Below are 16,053 nucleotides of genomic sequence, written 5' to 3'. Positions count from 1 at the left end.
AGGGACGCGACCACACCGCCCCGCTGGGCTCTAAATTGGACCCCTCAGACAAGGCCAGCTCTGTATTTACGGAGTACGGCGTAGGTACGGAATACGGAATACACGCCAAGCTGGTTCCCCCGATCTTCCTTGTCGTGAGATAAATGCGGCGCCCGTTGACTCCGTGTCGAGGAGATCGCCCTGTATATCTCCAAATTCTCCTGCAGGTAACCTCAATTTTAACTTATCAGTTGAACGCGGAAAACAGCATGATTTGCCTGCCGCGTGTATTATTTCCCCACGGAATTGACTCGGGCTTCGCTCGATCTGGCATGTAGGTGTTTCAATATCGTGAAGAAGACACTCTGGCATTGCTCAATGGACAACAATGTCTTGTGTACACGCCCATAAACAGAGTTCCTCCACTAAAACAGCTCTCTATATTCGTCCTCGTCATATTAATTTGCCCCTGAGACGGCCTGATTTCCGCAGAATTGGTTCCATCTACTCCATACATACCACACTACTACCTAAACTACCCCTCCATTCCAACCCGCCGCAGTGGGACAGCTATCGTAGATCAATCACCGATGCAGTCTATGATTATACTACACTATCGTCAACGGCGATCTGCCAGTCATACAGGCGATCCCCCTTCGGTCAACTTTCCTTTTCGCTAGGTTACATACTACATACTACTAAGCTCCGATAGTGGGGTTGTCTATACAGACACAATAATTACTCCGTCCAGCACTCATTTTAGCATTAAAGCTGCGCATGTGATAGACACTAGCGTCATAGACTGTCTCATAGAGTCACGACCGCAACCCAGCGACCCTGGCTTGGAAACCGCTAGCGTGTCAACTAGCTTGGGGTCGTAGAACACATGACCCCTGGGAATACCAAATAGCGGTAGCGCGCTGACCGCTAGCTTGTCGATTTACAAGACTCGAGTTGAAGACATTGATCTGGAGGGGGCACTAGCGGTGAACAATGATTTTGGTATGAGGAGTCGATGGACAAGTTCGATTCCCAGTCTATACCACCACCCTCAAAATCCGTACAAACTCGTGTAGATGCATGCATCATCGCGATCATACATTATCCGCTATCTCTCATTCCATCTGTACGGCAAGCTCAGATGCACGATGTGGCTTTCCGGACTCTACATCCCTGCGTTAATCATTCCGCTCCCCCTCCTCGCCTGACCAGTGCTGAGACTCAAGCGAGTCCAGCCACTTAGTTTCATCCCCGGGCCTGCCCGAGTAAAAAGGTCCCCCGCATTGAGGCTTTCATCCCATCTGCGGGGAATGCGGAGTACGAACTTTTTTTGACTCGAGTCTATGAGTAACGTAAGACATAAAATTGAGTTGGTCTTGTGACATGGATAACTCGAGTCATGCATATTATTGACTTCAAGGGGGGACGAAACTTTGGCCATGTGACTCGGCCCGAATCGGTGCATGTCGTGACCTGTAAGCAACGATCAAGCCTATTGACTCTGGAGATCGTAAACCAGAGATGACCCAATAAGGGTACCAATGGCTTAGAAGACTCGAGAGGTTCTACGGGGCTATAATCGGATAAGATGTTGACTCTGTAGCACTGCTATCAGATAATAGGGAAAGCGATAGATCTACCACTGAGTCACCTAAATCACTATATTGTTACAAGAGAGAGGACACAGAATATATGTAATCTCAATCATGCTTTTGGATACCACACACCAGCCGATGGATAATTGTAGCTCCTGCACACATACTTCGAGATCGTTGTAAAACCTCATCCCCCCCCCCCCCCCCCCCTTTGTGCTGGCATTTGCTGCCGTTGGACTGACTGGCCCCTTGACAAAAGATTGTGCTGAGAAATTCTGCATAAAGTCGCAAGGGTACCGTGATAGACGGTCCGGCTGACTGGATATCTACTGCGGTATCTACAACAGTGCCCAAGGTCACTCACCTGGTTGTTTAGCTTAGGTTTTGAATGGGCCATTACTAGTTTTAGGCTCATGATTTTTCAAGCTCTCTTTGCCCACTTATGGAACGATTCAAGTATTCCTGTCTTTTGAGAACCCTGACAACTTTTGCATGCACGCAATTTCTGCTTTCACTTTCGTCAAAAAGCATTGATTTTGGACCTTAGAGTAATACCAAAATTCTCCTTGCAAGACATAAGACAGACTGTATGCTTTTTGCTGCTTTCCGACTTATCCCAAGCTGAAAAGGGCTGGATCGGAGTGTTGCTAACGACCACTCTTGGACTAGATTTCCCGACGAGATCCCCTCTCTACTCTCCATAAAAAAGAGACTTGTATCCTCCACGTATTGGATGAGCGTTATCAGGCAGTTCTTCTGTCCACTGATATCGGAACACTTTGTTTTATCAGCAATGCTTCAAACTTGTTTTGGCTTGTCCTGTTTCTGGCTGCGATGAGACAATTATAGGTAGGCCCCGTGAGCCATACTCACGAGAGACTGTCAAAAGGCAGTTCATTTTGGTTGGCCGAGTCATCAAGTGGGGAGTGTTCTTGACATATTTCGACAAGGTTGTTCAGCTATAGTCCTGGGGGCGACCTGCACCGTGATTCACACAACAGTTAGATTAAGACCTGAAAACAAAAATGAACCATAACCTGTCGCGGTGACTGTTAATAAGACCAACGTCCTACAGAGCATTCAGATGATTAATGTACTGCAAGTACACTGATATTTTTAGGGCTCATAGACGGGCGACACTAAGGCGTAAGGGCGTAAAGGGTAAGGCTTTGGATTTCGGCTAAATAGATCTACCCGCGAGCCTGATCCAAGTATGTATCTATGTCGCGATATCCGCAATCTCAAACATCAGTCTCCCTCACCGAATACCCCCTATAGGCAAAAGCCGAGAATAAAACGTTCCACAAATCTAAAGCCGCCAGATTGCCGCCGCAGCGGCTTGATATTACTGGATGGAGACATCCCGCCACGCATGGAAAGAATTGCAATATTCACCGAGAAGAATCGATTTTATCATCACTCCAGATCTTCACCGAAATGCGGGGTGGAATTTGGGGGTGTTAATTAAGATGAGGGGGGTAGACCCCGTCCTTAACTCCACCGCGATTCTCACCGGGGCGACCAACACAGAAATAGCACCAGAAATGTAAGCAGCCAGCGCGAGTCAAATGGCCCATCCAATCCCACGAATAGAAATGCAAACGTGTATTGTTAGGCCAAGTGGCAGCCCGCGGAGTAACAAAAAAAGCAAAGAAACGGAGGGGTAGGAAGAAAGAGTGGCCCAAGATAGGCAAAACCTCACCGTCCACATCACAACAGCACAATTCGTAACAGATAGTCTTGGCATTTTGAGCAATGGTGGCAAGTTCATCCCAATAAGCGATCTGGTACTCGCCACGATGCGCGACTGCAGTCAGCCTGTGCAACCTGGCGAACATGATCCGCGAGGCGCAGGGATCCTAGCCTCACAGCCAAGACGGGTCTATCAAACTGCACAAGGCTTGGCGGATCATCAATCGCCCTTGGCGCGTACTTGGCAGGCATCCAGGAGGACACCTCCCTCGCATCCGGTGGGCTTATTTGGTTTCTGGGCACTGATAAGAGTTGGTTGGGCTGGGCAAGGGTTGCCTTATTTGTACGTACATCTAAAGCAGAGAGAGGTAGATGAAGTGATTGGAAGAATGAAATGTTATTGCATTCTGTTGATTGGATTGCAAAGTAGCCCGCTGGGGTCTTTGCTATGTAGTCCATAAGAGATAAGGAAAATAAAGAAAAAAAAGCCCCAGATCAGATAGCGCCTCCAACACCCTTGTTGTGCTTTTTCCCTTATTGGTTTGTCAAGAAGGGGATGGGTTCAAAGCATAGAGGCACGGTGACGATGTCTCTTGGGTTGAGCCAAATCCACGATCAATAAACCGAGATGATCGCTAGGTCATAAGATAAAACCAAAATGCGTCGGTCGCTGGTATCACGTTGATGAAACAAATTGTCATAAAAAATGAAGATAAAAAATCAAAAAGAAAAAACAAGAGGCCCCATGAGTGAGTCAATCACTGGGAGGGGCGGCGGCCCTTGGTGTGGCCGAGGAAGAGGAAGTCACGAGGCACGGTGGCAGCATCATCGTCAACCTGAGACTCCTGGGAGGAAGTGGAAGAGGAGCTGTTAGAGCGGTGCAGCTCCTGCTCATGCTCGACCGTAGCGGACTCGGTCACAGCCTGCTCATCGTAGAGACGAGAGTCAGGGCCGGACTCGGTAGGAGATAGGACCAGGAACTTGTGGCTCGGGTCGAACGGGGCCGAGCTAGTGGCCGAGAGGACGAGGAACTGACGAGGAGGGGGAATCTTGAACATTTTGAAAAAGAGACTTTTAGCTCGCTTAGGCGAATGTAGTGAGTGGGTGTGTGCCGGATGAGAGTTGAGCCAAAAGCGGTTATAGATGGCTGAGCGCGGGGCAGGAGTTTTGCACGAGATCAAACACTTTTGGTCGAGAGAGAAAGATGGAGAGTGTGGAGGATAGAGTAGTTCGCAATCTCAGCGGGTGAAATCGGTCAGACTTTATAGCCCAGTCGCAACGGAGCCAAGAGATGGCGAGGGACCTTGGAGAGTGAGGGGCATTCCGGTATCAAAGACAAGCCCGTCGATCCAGCACATCGTGCATTTCAGCGGAAGAGCCAGTGGATACTCCGAAAGGTCACGCAGTCAGCCAGGCAAGCCTCCCCGCGATTATCGCAGATGATTTGGCATAGCACAGGGCCGGGAAAGTGGATAGGACTGGAGGAGGACTGAATAATCTGCCCCAATCATCGACATGATTTGCCCAATCCGGTACATCCTAAACACTTCACATGTCTTGGCCCCGAAAAAAGGGGGGTGGACAGGCACATCTCCTTCCTGGCCAAGACGTCACTATTGGAATCGTTATCATGGTCTTCGCCTCATTGTTTTCCAATTCTTCGACTTCGCCTTTCTTGGCTCTAGCGGTCTGGTATTCTGGGGTCACACCAGCGTCGGTCTGGACCACCACCACCTTCTTCAGTCATTCCCAGGGGGCCATGGCAGTAATGCATCTTGTCTTGGCGGATAACCAGCAAATCTTTCTTTTCTTTGTGATTCGGGCAGTGGAAAGACTTGCCAATTGCGTAATCCGTTTGAGCCATTCGTTAGTGGGGAATAAGCAGTCGTAGTTTCCATTGCCTTCCCCTTTTCGTTTGGCGGGTCCGTTGCCAGCCGCCAAAAGTCAACCTCGGAAGATCCGCAGCCAGGATGAGGGGAGGCAGACCCTCCATAACTAGTTAAACGCTCCCCCCCAAGCGTGCGGGAGCACTGCCATTTCACAGGTTGGCTCTTTTTTGGTGCAGCCGCCTAAGTTTCAGCGGAGAGCCGTGGATGCTTCTCGACACGCTCCGATCATCCCGACTGCGTCCGCGTCGGTTCCCTGTCGCAACAGTTGGCTGCTCCGGTTTGTTTTCACAATCATTTCCGTCGTAGCGCAATTCATTTCTCTTTTGAGACAAAGTAGCAGCAAATGACATCATCAGCGCTGGTGGGATTCGTGGGTTCATGAGTAAGATCATAAGGTGAGATCTCATTTAACCGATAGTGCCCGATCGACTCGGCTGTTTGGGTTGACCCTTTTTGTGGGGAAAGTCACCGACATGTGAGATCTAGATAAGTAGCCATCACACAGATCCTGTACAAGGAGAGGGAAGTCAAGACTCATGGTTGGTTCGGAAATGGAAAACATCAAGTAGCCAAACAAAGGTGAAGTTGTACAACACCGTCGTAGTATCAATCGAGGAACAGTCACGTGGTGTGGTTCTCCTGCACAGAGGAGTCCGACAGGATAATGCTACCTTTTTCATCTTCTCTCTTTCTTTTCCCTCGTCAATTGGGGGTAAGCCTTATTGGGATTCACGATTCCCTTGGAAGGCCAACGGCGCCAAATAAAGTGGGGAGGAAAGAATGCCAATTCGCATTGTGCTTAGTCGCTGTGCGTTGCCGCCCACAGCTCGGCGGTTTACTCGCCCGGAGTCGATCTCCTCGAGCACAGGCGCCAAGTGATGAGCCTCAGTCACGAATATTTATGTGGAAGAGCCCAACTGTGCCCACAAGGAGCACAGTCAACTTTCACCAGTCACATTGGCGCTAGAGAAATTCCATTGGCAGGTATTGATCGTTCGTTGATCTACCCCGGCCCGGTCGATGCATACTCACAACCTAGAATCCTAGATTGTGGAAGATGCCACTTCCTCATCACATACGAACAGCCAACAGTTTGAGCAACCTCTTCTACACACAACCGGAGATATCGGTTTGAAATCCGAAGAAGGTCTCTTCGGGCTTTTCGCTTAATACCACATCATGGTCTCCAATGTCTGATCCTAATGCAACTTGCTCGCTGCTATCACCAACCGATCCATTCCGGCGGGTTCTTGGTCGCCTGCGCAGGACAACCTTGGGGCCATGATATGGAAATTACCTCTTGGGGGCCTTTCGGTCTGGCATTGCAATTGTCTCTGATGTCTTGAGGGGATATGCGAGACACCTGAGCTTGGACGAGCTTCTAATTCCCGTTCGGGCCGCCACGTTGATCCTTTGGCTAGTAAACGCCATCCTGGTAAAGAACTCTACGCTTCGAATTTTTTTGATTCGTGAACACCCGGGAAAACTCGAGAAGGGGCTAACCGTGCCCAGGCTCAATTTGAGGAAGTCCCGCGCCACCCCCCTCTGCTGGCTGTTATACTGGCCCCCGAAAACATGGGGCTTATCCACTATGCAGACTGTGGCAGGTGGATTATTCCCTGATGGAAAGGCAGAAATATGGGATGCGTCATTCTCTAGGTTCATTTCACCCTTGATCTTCTGCCTAGCTCGCCAGTGTATGTCGGACTGTTGGTTCCGTTGTCCGGTCTCATTTGCCGAAACAAGGATCAGTTGGCCACTCAGTCAACGAGAATGATCTTCGACGCGGTATTGTCGAATTTCTCATCGGCAGCACCGAAACTTTAATGAGAAATGGAGGTGGTCTGCCCTGATCGACGGTTCGACGAACACACCTCTGGCTACTACTAGTGCCGGAGTGCGCAGAACCTAGATCACCGGGCGAAGTCCGCTGGACTCCTGCCCTCTCTGATGATCCACATAAACGCCAACAATTCAATTTGTTGGTTCTCAATCATGTCCCGGTCTACCCCCATCTGGGCCATTATGTGCCTTGTCCACCTTCTACTTCTAAATGCCTTGTTCATTTCGGGAGTGACTACTAAGTCATTAGATGCATATGGCGCATCAATCATCCCCCACAGCGGCAGTGAATGCGCAAGATATCACAGTTGGGATGAAGGTCATATCATTTGCTGTGAGCTCCACGTCGCGGCACAGTCATTATATCTAGATATCTGCTCGGAACCTTATGATATAAAGTGGCCTTGATCCCTCGCTGTTCTGGTTTCCATCAACACAGCCAGCTCAATATCAGCCTTCAACTTGAAGCCTTGAAAAGCATTTTTCAATCTTCTCCTCTCTGGAAAACACACTGCTCCTTTCAGAATGTGTTCTGTCTACATCTTCCTATACGACTGTGGTTGTTGCCTACGCGAGGGAGGCGTTGTTCACTGTGCCAAGGTTGGAACTCCATCTTGCCAGGGCGTGAAGGAGCACTTTCGCCGTCGAGACGGTTACAAATGCCCGTCACACGGTGGCTAAATGGCTCCGATTAAGGTCAGTACCGCAATCAAACTCATACTTGACCTCTCACTCGATTACGGCTTGCTAACATGCTATTTTAATTCAGAGACCCCAGCCATAATTTACTACATCGACAATGCCCTACATTGCCGGCCATGGTCTTTTCGAGTCATAACTCGCTGCGTGCATGTCAAAAGGAGGATGAGCTGATTTTTATCCTGTACCCTATCACACCCATGTATAGGTTGGGAGGCATATTTTGCGATGGAACTGATTACTTTTTCTGCTGAGCCTACAGCTCGATATTTTTTGTTGATCTTTTACCTCCCATGTTGATATTTTCGTTTCTTTGGCAACTTGAGCGTTCCCCACGCCGTGGCTTAATCATTCATTGAACTACAATGATTTTTCACCATAGTCCAATGCACCAATATTGGGTGCTCTACACGGTTCTTCAATAAAAAGCAGTAGTATATAAGCGTCTTAGCCGACATCATCTACTCGGGATCTACATAGAATGACCATCTCAAATCTCCCTCACTCTTAAAACCTCAGAACCTTTTCTGATTCCAAAATGACACAACAAATTTGTCATAGTCTTCCACATCTACAAGTGCACCGGAAAATTCTATCCGACGAGCCATGTCACTCGTCTTTCAGTAGCGGGGATTAATACGAGGACTGACGGAAGCAGAGAACGCTCCAGAAGCATCAATAGTGGGGAAGATCAAGGGGAGCCTTGCCACATCTTGCGAGCTAGTGAATGATAGATTCATTGTGTCTACGAACCTACACGAATAGATCTGGACCAATAACCGCGACCGGCATTGGGCGATAGGCTGAGAGCCACAGATAGGAATCTTGTGCATCGCATTAAACCTGCATGGCGCTCAAATCAGCTGATTGGAAGTGTGTGGACAGTGGACGCCGATCGTAGGCTATGAATTGTTTGGCGCTCTCTAACATATCGAGTACATCTCTGTCTCTCGATTGTCTCCACATAGAAGAATGATCGAAATGCAGCATGCAGGAAGTGCCTCAGGTAAGCTACCATTATCGAAGTGCAATCTGGAAATGCAAGGTTAACAAGCACGTAATGAGAGACAGTAATGCGACTGTGGGTCAACTGGAAGCTCGGAGTGTCCGCATCGAGAATCCTGATATGTTGATAGTTCATGCGCCTGTGCATGCATGCTCATCACATTCCTTGGCCCTAAAGGCCAGAGTCTGTAGCGCCTCGGAGCATAGACTCAATCGGACATATACGGTTGATTTTGGTGATGTACTCTCACATTCGAATTAGATCGGTTCTTATTACATCATGCCATGATTTGTTCGTAAATTTTGTCGAAGCCTAGCTGGACAAGAAAGTGAGCTTCGAGCTGGGCGATCATCGATGTCGTCATCACGTGATTCGACGGTAACAGGGCATCGCGAGAGCTCCCCATTCCAACATTGAGATATTGGAACAAATCTGGTCCATCTGCGACGCACATGTAATGTCCATCGAAGTCGACTGGGCAAGGGCCACCTCCGGCCCGGACGGAGAAGCTCTAGCAGAGCGCATCCGCTCCTTTGTCCACGACAAGTTCCAACAAGTCCCCCTACCACGCTTCATTCGTTCCGTCCAATGCCACGCCTTCGAATTCGGGACAATCGGACCAGACCTCGAGATCAAAGACTTCTGCGAACCCTTCTCCGACTTCTATGAGGAAGACGATGACGACACTTCCGCGACTTCGGAGGAGCTCATCGCTGAACAATGGTCCGGACGCCATTCGGACTCCGCATACGACGACGATGTGCCGCATAACCTCCACCACCATCCCTACCCGGGCGAGGCGTTCCAGCCCTCTGCACTTCGATCTCCACTGCCTTTGGGTGACCACATCAATTCGCATTTCCTGCCTCGCGCCGGCACCCCCGGTATTCCTGGAGGCACATCGACTCTCGGGTACCATTTGATGTCCCTGGGTGGTCTTTCGGGAACCCAGACTCCGCTCGCAGCTGTAGCAGGCGGGACACCGTTCGCCAGCAGCTGGTCAGACGCTGGATTAGGTCATGGAGGCAGGCCACGCCGTCCCTCTCGCCCGAGTGGCCTTCAGCACCGAGCAGACGCAGACATCGACACCACAAACTCGGCGTCACGGCCATCCACCGCAAACACACTACCCTCGCATCCCTCGGCGGGCCATACTGGCAGCAGCGGATCAAATCGCAACAGCGGTGATCCAGCTGATATACCGCAGCCATCCACAGAACCCCTCATCGACCCCTCTGCTCCAATCCCGCCGCGTATGCGGGAGCGTCGTCCAGAGGATTTCCAAATTTTATGTCACGTCAAATACGCCGGTGATGTCCGATTATCCTTGACAGCGGAGATCTTGCTCGATTACCCGATGCCAAGCTTTGTCGGACTGCCGCTGAAACTCAACGTCACCGGGATTACCTTTGACGGTGTGGCGGTGGTTGCATATATACGGAAACGCATTCACTTCTGCTTCTTATCTCCTGAAGACGCGGATGCGCTGCTCGGTTCTGAAGGACAGCATCAGAGCAGCCAGCAGCCTGGTGAAGATGGTCGGCCGCGGTCTGGCGGGGATCAGAAACGACAGGGTGGATTGCTGCAGGAGATTAGGGTGGAAAGCGAGATTGGCCGTAAGGAAGACGGCAAGCAAGTTCTTAAGAATGTTGGAAAGGTGGAGCGCTTTGTTCTCGCTCAGGTGCGTCGCATCTTTGAGGAAGAGCTGGTTTACCCTAGCTTCTGGACATTCCTCATTTAAAGGTCGAACGACGAAGTACTTTCCACAACCTCGGTATGATACTAGACAATATCTGTACAGTTACGAAGATTTTATGAATTTCAAAAAAGATGAATTTATGACCCGAGAATAAAGCCCTATCTGCTTAATGCATGATAATCCTGAGCCCAAGATAATTGCATCGCGCATAGACTAACAGGACGAGCGTTTCCAGAACAAGCACTATGAACAGTGACTCGACCCTCTAAACACATAGGTAAAATCTTGTCAATGGTAGGGATGACGATGCAAAGCACCGCTTCTTCGGGGCTAATTTCTGCAGGTAGTGCCCCTCAGCGTAGCAGAAGGTCGTTAATAATGTCGGGAGAGATATTTATGAACTGTTTTCAGTTCAATGTATTGGGGTGGAACGATATCGAGTGCTTGAGTTGACGGAGGAGCACATTTGGTTTGGGTGACTGTTGACGGACACGCGGCACGCACGGAGGATAGTTCAAGTGCAGGTGCTCAGCCCCTCATGAAGAAGCTGAACTCACACAAGGCAGCCGAGACCAGTCTCTAGACCCAGAAATCCAGGTGGACACTTTACTTTACAGGTCCTTCTTCTCGCCCTTCTCGCTCTTGCCGGAGGAGACCTCATCACCGAGCTTGTGGTACTCGCGGGTCAGACCCTCGCACTGCTTCTTGAGAGTCTCGATATCGCGCTCCTTCTCCGCAAGCTGCTTCTTCAGGGAGCCAATCTCACCAACGGAGCCAGCCTCGGCGAGGCGAGCAGAGTCCTTGCCGCCGGCCTTCTTGTCACCCTCGAGCAGCTTGACGCGGTCCTCGAGGCGGAGAACCTCCAGAATCATGATGTAGGTGCGGTTGAGGATCAGGGAGAGGAAGAGGGTGAAGCCGCACAGGTACATGTTACGCTGCGAGTAGAACTTGCGGGCCTGCACCTCCATGCGGTCAACACCGAGGTGGGCAGCGCTATCAAGAAGAACCAGTCAGTAGTGCACATAGCTGTGAGTTTTGATTTGTAAGGAACATACCCAACGGCAGTGCCATCCTTGGAGAAGGAAGCCAGCTCCTGCTGCACCCGGTAGACCCGGTTGACGCTGTCAATGAACAGGATGAGAATGAAGATGAATGTAATCTAGATATAGTGTTAGATAAGTACAATTCATATTCAGTTCAAGGGGTCTGCCGTACCTTCAAGCCATACTGTAGTTTTGCTATGATCGGACTTTCGGAAATGAAAGCGAAGAGCTTGCGCTTGATGGTGAACGGCAGAGGTATGATGAGGGCCAAGAAGACCGCCATCTCGAACACCAAGAGAAGGAAGACCTAATTGAAAACATAATTGTCAGTCTTCATATCCGGCGGAATAGTTTCCCCAAGGACATTTGAGGGGGCTCTTTGGCGAGCTGGCCGATCGAGCCAGCTAGGCTGCAACCGCGCCCACGGCTCAATCGGCCTCGGCGCAAAAAGGGAACTCTTGGGAGACCACAAGTTGGACATACCAGGCTGTAGTAAAGAGTCATCTTGTCGAAGTTTATTTGAGTAGCACGAGTTGCTGGATGAGAGTTTCGTGGTTGTCAAAAGGGGGTTGGGGGGGGGTTGAAGAGCTTCGGTGTAAGCTGGCTCGAGGGTAAACAAACACCAGCAAGTAGGTTGATCCAAGCAGAGAGAAGCTAGGAAACAAAAAGCACGAGTACCAAGAGGTAGACGTGTTCAAATCGGGCAGAAAAGAGAATTGGAAAGACCAGTTTTCGGATGTGCAGGTTCGAGGTGGTCTTTTATGGGGAAGTTTTCCAAGCCTCGGGGGAAGACGTCATCGTCCAGGTCTGCACGTGACTGTGCGGGCAACCCTAAGGTTGCGATACAGTGGAGCTGTCATTTCATCATATCCGGAGAATTTAACATTTTCATGTTCATGTTCACGTTCATGTTCATTTTCTATTCTATATACAGATTTAGACTAGGGCTACGGGTATCCTAGCATTAAACATCAGGTCTAACCCTCAGCCTCGTAGGAGTTGGATTTGTGCTTGGGCTCGAACTTGAAGTCCTTGTGTGCAGGGCCGAGGAACATCTCACTAGAAGCAGGTATTAGCCAATAAGCTCAACGAGCGATTTCAGAGTGGCGCATAGAGAAAACTTACGTGATCTTAATCCAATCCTTGTAGTTACCGCTACCCATAAGGGTCTCCAGGTCATTTCGGCCGCGCCAGGCAGGGGGTCTGTCGTTGATATGCGGAGGGAGGTATTCCAGCAGACCAAGAGGAACGTAGCGGTAAGCAAAGCTCAACCACTCCAACAAGAACCGGCGGGTTGTGCCGATGCCGAATTCATCAGAGCCCCAAGCCTCGAGACCGTACTTGGCGAACTTCTCGATATAGGCAAGACGCTCGGATGCAGACTTGTCCAGATACTGGCCAGTCTGGATCTCCTCGAAAATCCAGGGCTTGATCAAGGCACCACGAGCGACCATGACTGCGTCGACACCAGCGTTCTGAATGTGATCGTCGTAATCGACGTGGGAGAAACAATCGCCGTTTCCAAGGAAGTAGGTCCTGCCACCGTTCGGCAAGTAGCGTGGGTCAGCTTCGCGAATGGTGTCCGCGAGATCGTCGGTCTTTTCATTCAGACGCTTGATGAGGGCAGCAGTCTCAGCAATGTAACCCCAGTCTGCTTGCTTAGTATAACGTTGCTGTCTGCTACGTCCGTGGAGGGTGATGGCAGCGGCACCGGGAGGGCCAACGTCCAGAATGCTGGATTCGTAGCCGCCCAGGACCAGACGTTCGACAAGTTTCAAGGCATTGGGTTGGTTGTCTCTGGTTCCCATGCGAATCTTCACTGTAATAGGAATCTCCTGAGACACCGCATTCATACCACGAATGATCTTCTCCAGTTTGGATGGGTGGTCCAGGAGCGCAGAGCCGGCTCCGTCACGGTAAACAAGCTCAATGGGGCAACCGCAGTTCAAGTCGATGACACGCAAGTTGGGCGTATACTTGGAAAGCACCTCTGTGGCCTTGAGTGCCTGGAACGGCTTGTTGGCGGTGATCTGTGCACCATATCTGAAATCTTTGGAGTTATCATACCCTTGGACCACATTCGGCCCAGGGGTAATGGTTGGCGGAAGCATTTCAGACTCGTGGCCCTTGATGAGGGTCCACTCAGACTTGTTGCCTTGGATCAGCGGCATGCTAAGTGCCATCTCGGAATAAGTGAATTGAGCGCCCAAGTCTCCGCAGAGTCTGCGGAATGGAAGATTACCCTGTGTCGTCAGAGGTGCGAGGGCTGGAGTCTCCGGCCCAAAGTAGATGCGTCTCTTCTCAGAAGCCAAGAACGGGGGTTCCGTATATTGAGCCCGGTTATCTTCAAGTTCCTCCTTGGCCTTTTCGGCATCACCGTTCGTCTTGGGGGTCTCTCCACTATCGGGAGTCTCCGCACCGTTGTGGAATCGTCCATGCAGCTCTTTCTCCAGCTCCTGGGACACCTTGTTGAGCCAATCATTGTATTGATTGGCACGAGGAGTGTGCTCGCGCTTCCGTGACAGCGCGACTTTGTCTTCGTATGAAATGATGTTGACAAGGCCTTCGCGAGTAGCAAAAGGCACAAGGGGCTTGGCCTTCGCTTTGCGCTCCTCGTCTTCCAGCAAAATAAGCTCCTTCTTGCCGTCCGCAGTTTCCCTCTCCATCGAATGCGATCCGACCAAGCGGCATCGCCAGCCGGCGTAACAGGTACCTCGTGCCTCATAGACGGGGCAGATTCCATTGAAGGTTGTCAGGTCCTCCCTCTTGTGCTCCTTCAAGTAGAGTCGCAGGTCGTGTTCAAATCGGCACTTCTCACCGAATTGGCACTCTTCAGGCGAGAACTCTGGGCTGAACATTCTTGAGGCGCACAGGCCTTTGGCATCTTTGGAGCTACCAAAGCTTCGATTGGTGTTCTGGCCCTTGGGCTTCTTTTTCCCTTTCTTCTTGTCGTCGTCACGTTCGGCATGGGAAGCACCTTCAGCTGCATCATCGGTAGCGGCATCGGAGACTACTTTGGGAGCGGATTTGATCAGGTATCTGAGATTCGTACAATTGTCAGTCATTATCGGACTTGGCTTTAAGGTAGGCGATAATGGCCTACTCTGCTTTGATGGGTGCAATGCCCCGGTTGCGCAGAGAAGCGCGTTCATCCTCGGGCGCCTCGGGCTCGTCAATGCGAGCCTTCTTGGAAGGAGGCTCTTCGGCAGCAGGGCTACCGTTGGCAGCATCGCGCTTGGTGACTTCGGCCTCCGATGAAGCTTGAATAGGCTCCGCAGTTGCGGGTTGAGGAGCTGTCGAGTCCATGTTGGACATATTGGGCAAAGAATTGGTGTGCCTGGGTTCCGACTAAATCGCTGGCACAGTTGCAATCCAAAGGACCTCCTTGCTGCGGCACAAGATGAAAATTACGGAGGCCTCCGATCTTTCTATCAAAAAATATTCAGAACTGGTGGCGCGCCGCAAGTTTGCAGCATTTGCATCGAAGTGTCATCAATCTGATTGGTTGCAGACGAACCAAGATCTTGAAGTTTGCTGCCTCGATAATTAGGCGATCAATAAGTGGGCCATGGGCCTGCCTCGGCTTCTGAGCCCCAGTAACGGGCTAAGTTAATCCCAAAGTCTTACTGACTGAGTTCTTTCACTAGTATCTGATAGTGCTCTCTTCCCAGTTGGATCTCTGCAGGACCAGTAGCTTCCTTTTGCAAGATGTTTACAGATGTTCCTCTGCAGGATATATGTAGGTGCTCTCTTTGCCTGCTGGCCTTCAAACGCCGTGGTTTCCTTCTTGGCTTCATGTACACCTTCTTCCTGTCCAGAACTTCGTGCTTCCTGTGCGTAGAGACGTAGAGATGTCTGCACTACCTAAGCAGCCGCGGAAATTGAGAGATTCTTCGTCAAGCTAGCTCTCACCTTGACCAATCTGTCAGGCCATGCGTGAAAGTTGATTCATACCAAGCAACGAAACCCTATACTCTAGGTATAATTGAAAGTGTCCCGATGTATTACTGACTAGAAGCTACTACATATTGAGCTGTGTCGAGGATGGGCTTAAGGCCTAGGATCTCCCTTAACGCAACCTTAAGTTTCACATTGAGGAACTCTCCTAACGGTGTAAGAGCTACTGAGCATCATACTTCAAGGCGCCCTGTATCGCTAAGAAAGCGAATTCGGACTCCATTTCCATCACCAGTGAGCGATTGTCGTCTTACAACTCATTATTTGAGACTATGCGTTTTGATTCGAGGCTAATGACTTTTTGGGACACAATCAGAATGTCCGGATATCTCGAAATGATGCGGACGGGGATGCTTTCTTCACTGTAAAATTCGAAATATCGCTACTTTGCTACGAATTTCGATGGATAAGTAGGAGTCACAGCAAATAAAAATGCCGTAAGTAATCCCGGTGGTTAATCAACTAGAAAATCCCTTTTATAGCTGTCGCTTAGTCCTTGAACAAGTTGTTCCCATTCCAAGGCTTCACTTCTACCTTCAAGTCATTGATATCTTCTCTTACCTGCCAACGCACTTACTGGAAATCTTACCTTGACACGCAGCAGCCACTATCCGTCGATAATTCTACAAAATCCATATCTGCTGCAGATCTT

The 16,053-nt window shown here is 50.1% G+C and overlaps 4 protein-coding genes across 4 annotated transcripts; 1 reads left to right on the top strand and 3 right to left on the bottom strand.

Moving 5' to 3' along the window:
• Positions 1 to 4,024: 4,024 nt before the first annotated feature.
• On the bottom strand, positions 4,025 to 4,324 carry N7496_011767 (uncharacterized protein; the record flags this gene model as incomplete). Its single annotated transcript, XM_056704680.1, has 1 exon — positions 4,025 to 4,324. One exon carries the CDS (start codon positions 4,322 to 4,324, stop codon positions 4,025 to 4,027), a length of 300 nt encoding a protein of 99 aa, XP_056550640.1.
• A 4,835-nt stretch (positions 4,325 to 9,159) lies between these two features.
• mdm12 (ERMES complex subunit MDM12) lies at positions 9,160 to 10,443 on the top strand (the record flags this gene model as incomplete). Its single annotated transcript, XM_056704679.1, has 1 exon — positions 9,160 to 10,443. The coding sequence occupies one exon, from the start codon at positions 9,160 to 9,162 to the stop codon at positions 10,441 to 10,443; it is 1,284 nt and encodes a 427-aa protein (XP_056550639.1).
• A 569-nt stretch (positions 10,444 to 11,012) lies between these two features.
• On the bottom strand, positions 11,013 to 11,948 carry N7496_011765 (putative BAP31 domain protein; the record flags this gene model as incomplete). Its single annotated transcript, XM_056704678.1, has 4 exons — positions 11,013 to 11,394; positions 11,457 to 11,560; positions 11,617 to 11,751; positions 11,928 to 11,948. 4 exons carry the CDS (start codon positions 11,946 to 11,948, stop codon positions 11,013 to 11,015), a joined length of 642 nt encoding a protein of 213 aa, XP_056550638.1.
• A 473-nt stretch (positions 11,949 to 12,421) lies between these two features.
• On the bottom strand, positions 12,422 to 14,759 carry dus3 (tRNA dihydrouridine synthase DUS3; the record flags this gene model as incomplete). Its single annotated transcript, XM_056704677.1, has 3 exons — positions 12,422 to 12,503; positions 12,570 to 14,483; positions 14,548 to 14,759. The coding sequence occupies 3 exons, from the start codon at positions 14,757 to 14,759 to the stop codon at positions 12,422 to 12,424; spliced, it is 2,208 nt and encodes a 735-aa protein (XP_056550637.1).
• Positions 14,760 to 16,053: the final 1,294 nt, after the last annotated feature.

This window comes from Penicillium cataractarum, assembly GCF_028827025.1.
Source record: "Penicillium cataractarum strain IBT 29864 chromosome Unknown utg000009l, whole genome shotgun sequence".
In the NCBI taxonomy this organism is placed as follows: Eukaryota; Fungi; Ascomycota; class Eurotiomycetes; order Eurotiales; family Aspergillaceae; genus Penicillium; species Penicillium cataractarum.
The sequence above is the reverse complement of the archived record's forward strand: the minus strand, read 5'-3'. Positions and strand labels throughout refer to the sequence as shown.